The 6,523-nt window shown below is 33.7% G+C and overlaps 2 protein-coding genes across 3 annotated transcripts; both read left to right on the top strand.

The window, feature by feature from the left end:
* The first annotated feature begins 62 nt into the window (after window positions 1–62).
* On the top strand, window positions 63–6,475 carry LOC111004231. Of its 2 annotated transcripts, none has more exons than XM_022275155.2 (3): window positions 63–194; window positions 4,644–4,821; window positions 5,106–6,475. In XM_022275155.2, exons 2-3 carry the CDS (start codon window positions 4,662–4,664, stop codon window positions 6,443–6,445), a joined length of 1,500 nt encoding a protein of 499 aa, XP_022130847.2. In that variant the 5' UTR covers window positions 63–194; window positions 4,644–4,661; the 3' UTR covers window positions 6,446–6,475. The 2 variants fall into 2 exon arrangements, with proteins under 2 accessions (XP_022130847.2, XP_022130846.2); XM_022275154.2 differs by lacking the exon at window positions 63–194 and adding an exon at window positions 4,383–4,441.
* LOC123689652 lies at window positions 702–2,820 on the top strand. Its single transcript, XM_045630861.1, has 2 exons — window positions 702–891; window positions 2,039–2,820. The coding sequence occupies exons 1-2, from the start codon at window positions 702–704 to the stop codon at window positions 2,818–2,820; spliced, it is 972 nt and encodes a 323-aa protein (XP_045486817.1).
* Window positions 6,476–6,523: the final 48 nt, after the last annotated feature.

The following is a 6,523-nucleotide window of genomic DNA, read 5'->3' on the forward strand; positions in this document are numbered from 1 at the left end:
CGTGAGGCGAATGCATAGTTGAATCAACAAAATTATACCGTAAAGTATATAAACGTGCCATATTAAAAATACATTATGTAAAAGAAATTAATGTCCCACGAACGTTGAAGACTGCAGTGTGTTATAATGTTATTAAACAGTGTTGCGTAATTTTAGACTTATCTGTACGGAATCGGTTCAAGAAGATTAATTAGGTATGTATTTATGTTTTATTTGTTGAAAGCTTTGAAACCTTGGTTAACATTCACCATAGTTAAAACCTTTTTTACCTTTGATATCCGGAATTTCTCACAGCCTTTGTTTCAATAATAAAGAAATGTATGTATATGAACAACTAATTTTATTTAAATAAGTATGAACTTACGCAGAATATTACCCCCTCTTATTGGTAACGTTAACGGGCTATTGAGAGAACTACTTATATAGCGTAAGAGCGTTTTCACATTATCCGATCCGATATCGGTGTCGGACGCCGATCCGATATCGGGGAAAGTAAAATGTATGAAATATGTACCTGTCTTTCATATTGTCCGGCCCGATATCGAATATCGGAGCCGACACCGATATGCTGGCGGCACTATCGGACACCTGTAAGCCGTCGGGCGATAATGTTTGTATGTGTGCTATACGTGTATCTAAATTGTCTCTGTGTGCGTAGAGCCCGATGCGTGGCGGCCATTGTTTACAGTTTGGTTGTCATCATGGCGTCGTCTTCATTTAAATACGATATAATTACATTAATTGAACTCGTAGAAACTAAACCATGCTTGTGGGATAAAACTCACGAGGAATATAAAAATAAAACACTCCGGGACAATAGTTGGCGAGAAGTATGTGAATACCTTGAAGAGGGATATGAAGTTTTAAATCAGGATGAGAAAAAAAAGACTGGTATGTAATTTACACTTTTAATAAATCTTAAAACAGAACTACACGTTTACACACGAGAATACCTACTAGCTAATAATTAATGTAGGTACAAGTTATGTAAATATTTATTTTTATGACCTAGATCTTGGACAGTTGCCATGGTAATTTACCTACATCGGAAACGAAATAATCAGCAAAGGTTGCACGGACCCCACGTCCCGTTTTATTAGTGGATTTTGTATGGGGACTGGACAAAGTTTGTAGGGATGAACTCTCACTTAAAATTATATCGTCTATTCGATATCCATCACGCTTCCTCACGATGTTATGTAAAATAACACAAGCTTTCACTATGTTTTTGGCAAATTTTGGGGACACATCGATGGGTCGATGAAATATTCTCCATTTATTACTCATAATTCCAAATGCGCACTCAACATACCGACGTGCTCTGCAAAGTCTGTAGTTAAATACACGTTGTTTTTGACTGAAATTATGTCCAGAATAGCTTCGTAACATATGTTCATTCATTGGGAATGCATCATCAACAACAAATACGTAGGGAACTGCAAGTCCTCCTTCAGTAATGGGTTTTGGCTGTGGAATGTGTAAATTTCGTTGCATCAACAATTTCCAAAAATGAGTGTTTTGTAGTATAGAGGAATCACAATCTTTGCCATATGCGCCTATATCAACAAAAATAAACGAATAATCTGAATCTACTACTGCCAAAAGGACGATTGAAAAGAATTTCTTGTAATTCATATACATTGAACCGCCATGTGGAAAATTTTGAATGCGTATGTGCTTTCCGTCTATAGCACCGAGGCAATTGGGAAAAGATGCTCTTTTTTTAAAGCCCTCTGCTACTGTTTTCCACTTTTGTTCAGACATATTTTCTAAATGTTCGCTACGGAAGTTTTCCCATATTTTTTGGCAAACAAAATTTATAATTTCACTCAATGTACTGATTCCTAGCCTGTAACTGTAGTGCACATCGGTCAGAGAGCAACCACTGGCCAGGTACCTGAAAAGTAAAAAAGAAATTGTAATCTTGTTTATTAATACTCTTTTAAAAATTGTGGTTACATAAACTTTGCCTCAGCCTATTTAAACTATGTAATGATAACTAAGTACATTTTTATTAATAAGCTAATTATTGTTTCAGCACAACTCATTATAAACAAATGGAATAATATAAGAGACGCCTTCATTAGATCTCTTAATGTAAAGTCAGGGCAAGCTGCAAAAAAACCATATGTGTATCATGAAAACCTAAAATTTTTACTGAAATTTGCAAAAAAAGCTGAAACTGATGCCAACATTGTGGAAGAAACAGAACAACATCATGAAGTGATCGCTGCCAATGATATTGAACATTTTGAAGGAGAAAGTAGAAAGAAGGAGCCGTCAAAAAATAAAAGGAAAATAGACAACATTGAGGCCGCAATATTAAAAGAAATAAAAGAAAATAAAACTACAAACTCTGAAAGAGTGTTAACAGAGGACAGTTTTTTTACGTCTTTCATACCATATGTTAAAGATATGTCAGAACCAGAGAAAATACAGCTACAAATGGACCTTCTATCTAGTATACAAAAAATTAAACAAAACCGAGTCCTTCATCAACGTGTACAATCACCATATATTCTCGTAAAACCTGCACCTGGATTCAGTAGATCATATCCAAAACATGGCCATTCGATTCATAGCAATTCAATAAAGTCTCCCTCATCTATAATACTGTCATCTCCTTCACCTACAAGCAGCTCCTATACTGATGTACCAAGTCCACAATCAGTTGTAATTCAACAAACATCGACTTCAAGCAACTCCTACATTGATGTACCCACTCCACAACCAGTTGAAATTCAACAAACCTGTGAATCGGTTACAGAATCCCATGTTAATAACTTTCAGCACTTTTTCGATAAATATACAGAATTGTGAGTTGCCATATGCTGTTGTACCTTGTCATATGCTATTTCATTTCCATTTTGATTATAATACTCTGTATAACAATACTTGTTTCTGATTAAAATACTTTTTATAACGAACTTTCTTTAATTGTAACTAAATAATAATGTATGGTGGCCAGTGTATCAAACTAGACACACTAGAGCTCTGCGCCCCGTTATCTTATGGGCTATTTTACAATGATTGTGTCCAGCTTGATGTGCTGCCCATTATACATGTACAGTGTTGACCACCAGCCAACAAACGATAATGATAGAAACCAATGATTAAAAAACAAACATGAAAATAGTAAACTTACCTTAATGTCACAACCAGCATTTCTTTAGGCCCCACAGCCATTCGAAAATGTGTGTCTTGTTTCTTGATACTGTCTGTAAGATGAATTAGCAAATAATTGAATGTGGATTCACTCATACGAAAGTAATTAAAAAACTTGCTAGGTGCTTTTTGTAGCTTGCTAAAAAGAGTATAAAAAGCTCCCTCTGAATATCTAGCTTCCACGATGGGATGTATCCAATACTGTTTGTGAACAGATCTTTTTTTGCGTCTCAAATATAATAGATACAGCAAATAAAGTTTTCTATCATAGTCTGCCATGATGACCTGCCCGCACTAAGCTTATAGAGCAAATGGCCGTATCGGAACGATTTTGTCGGAAATATGTGAAAATAGCATATGGTGTCGGCTAATCGGATATCGGTTATTGGGTCCTACACCGATATCGGATCGGATAATGTGAAAACGCTCTAAGAGCGTTTTCACATTACCCGATCCGATATCGGTGTCGGACGCCGATCCGATATCGGGGAAAGTAAAATGTATGAAATATGTACCTGTTTTTCATATTGTCCGGCCCGATATCGGATATCGGAGCCGACACCGATATGCTGGCGGCACTATCGGACACCTGTAAGCCGTCGGGCGATAATGTTTGTATGTGTGCTATACGTGTATCTAAATTGTCTCTGTGTGCGTAGACCCCGATGCGTGGCGGCCATTGTTTACAGTTTGGTAGTCATCATGGCGTCGTCTTCATTTAAATACGATATAATATATAATATAAATACGATATAATGAGATGAATTAGCAAATAATTGAATGTGGATTCACTCATACGAAAGTAATTAAAAAACTTGCTAGGTGCTTTTTGTAGCTTGCTAAAAAGAGTATAAAAAGCTCCCTCTGAATATCTAGCTTCCAGGATGGGATGTATCCAATACTGTCTGTGAACAGATCTTTTTTTGCGTCTCAAATATAATAGATACAGCAAATAAAGTTTTCTATTATAGTCTGCCATGATAACCTGCCCGCACTAAGCTTATAGAGCAAATGGCCGTATCGGAACGATTTTGTCGGAAATATGTGAAAATAGCATATGGTGTCGGCTAATCGGATATCGGTTATTGGGTCCTACACCGATATCGGATCGGATAATGTGAAAACGCTCTAAGGGTTATGAAAAAATGCGTATGAACAAATAAGGTTTCAGTTTATTTTATGAAAAATTACATAAAATTTGTTTATGACGCAATGACAAAAATGACAAATCTATAGTGACAATAATCAATTAATATTTTTCGTTAATATAACATTGGTAAATTATTTTCCTATATTTAATTTAAATCGATCGATACTTTCCACTTATTATAGTAAAATTACCCGTACACTAATTTGGTCCCAATAAATTTTTGAATATTATCATCACAATAATTGCTAAACTGATTTTGTGGAATACTTTCTCAAGGTTAGGGAAAAAGGAATAAACTGTATATATTCATTTATTTTCCTCTTTTTAGTGAACCAAATGGCTAATTATGAGTGATCCGAAGCGAGAGCAGCATCCATTGCTTGGCGATGACTTTTCTGAAGACGAATGTCTCCCAGATAGCCCAAGGTATCAATGGCGGGATTTGAACAAAACCAGAACTAAATACTGCATAAGGGGAGCTGCATCTATTCTCAAACAGTGGCCAGGTAAATATATCTTTAACTTATATTATATATACTATATTCAGATTCTTTTTTAATAAATCAATTTAAAAATCCTAAGCGTTTGAATTTTCAAACTGCAGTTTCTCATTTCTCGTTAGCCTATAACTAAAACATTTATAGAAATATATTTCGAATCCCGAATACGAATTAAACGTTATGTTATATTTTTATTAAAACTTTACCTAATTATTTTTTTTTTTTAAATAGTATAATTTTAAGAATGTAAAATTCTTTGAACTAATTTAAAGTTTTTTTTTTATTTACAGATCACGTATCTTCACTTTTGGCATATTGGTGGATGGGCCTAGCCATGATTGGTTTTACAGTACTTATTATTTATAATAGCGTGTTAGCGATTGCAGTGATTCCATCGCCGAAAATAAACAAAGTTCCTTCAAATATTAAAACAAACGACTTAATTGAATATGATGCATACAAAACAGTCAATATGCATGTTATAGTAGACAATCTAGGCGTTGACTTAAGTAATTATATACCTTATATTGAAATTATAACTAAAGAGCATCCTGCTTTTAAATATAATTTTATGATACTTTTAAATGATATCGAATATTCAAATAAAATACCAAAGGAAAAAGATATATCCCGGAACACGTCATGGAAAGATAACAATCTGTCTCTGGAAACTGTAATAAATGTGCAACGTAAATCATTATCAGAGTTTTTGAATGAGTCACCTATAAAAAAGTACTGGATACATTTGCCACAACAGTTTCTGGGATTTCTCATTCGTTGTATCTCAATATGGAATAAAGGTGGGATATCAATAAACCCACAGTTATTTACACCTGAATCGCCGCACCCTCATTATATCGAGAAAGTTCAAGATATATTTCGGAGATTCGAGGAAAATAATTCTAAGCGAGGCCGTAAAAAGAGTAATATGACAAAAACTAAGAAAGTTAATAATATTCGTGACATTATAGATGCCCTAGATAATGAAAGCCTTGAAATGGATGATCAATTGAAAGACGTCAATGTTGCAGAAGAAAACAAAACATTTTTAGTAGTAGATAGGAATAGTTCTGATTGGATACAAAAGAACATTAGTGTGAATAAAAAAGAGTATACAGTAAATAAAATTTTAAGGAAACATTTACCGCATAATATGTTGGATGTCAAACCAGTAAATAAATACTCAAAAGATAATTTTATCCTAGATAGTAAAGATGATGGTAAAACACTATTTCCTATGTTCCTTAAATTTTTATTCTCACCTAAAGCAATTTTACATAAAAGAGAAGACAACAGTACAAACGAAATAAGTGACTCTTACGAAATTAATGGACAGCAAACCGCTTTTAAACTTACAAAAAAAATCAATAAGAAGAATACTAATACTTTTGGTAAAGTTCAAAATATGCCAATGAAGTCATTAGGTCTTGATTATGACTTGAATATAGACTTGAAAGGTAATATAGTTGCAACTAAAACTTCTTGTCATGCCTTTTTGGGTACAGTTTTTAATACTGCAATACACCACATTAAAGATGAAACAGTCACCGATCTTATAATTTCGGAATTATCTACATTTTGTAAAGGTAATTGGATTTACTGTAAAGGTGTTGATGTTATTTTATTGTAGAATTTATTTAGTAATAAATATTTATTGTAATATTTCTTTTATTTTCTAGTAATGTATACTTTTGTAGTAATGTATACT

Source organism: Pieris rapae, chromosome 13 (genome assembly GCF_905147795.1).
Source record: "Pieris rapae chromosome 13, ilPieRapa1.1, whole genome shotgun sequence".
In the NCBI taxonomy this organism is placed as follows: Eukaryota; Metazoa; Arthropoda; class Insecta; order Lepidoptera; family Pieridae; genus Pieris; species Pieris rapae.

Bases quoted from the DNA above. Each gene is read 5' to 3' on its own strand.
- LOC123689652 (XM_045630861.1), top strand. From the start codon at position 702: ATGGCGTCGTCTTCATTTAAATACGATATAATTACATTAATTGAACTC. The intron at 892-2,038 runs GTATGTAATTTA...TTATTGTTTCAG, and splicing joins GGATGAGAAAAAAAAGACTG to CACAACTCATTATAAACAAA.
- LOC111004231 (XM_022275155.2), top strand. From the start codon at position 4,662: ATGAGTGATCCGAAGCGAGAGCAGCATCCATTGCTTGGCGATGACTTT. The intron at 4,822-5,105 runs GTAAATATATCT...TTTTATTTACAG, and splicing joins TATTCTCAAACAGTGGCCAG to ATCACGTATCTTCACTTTTG.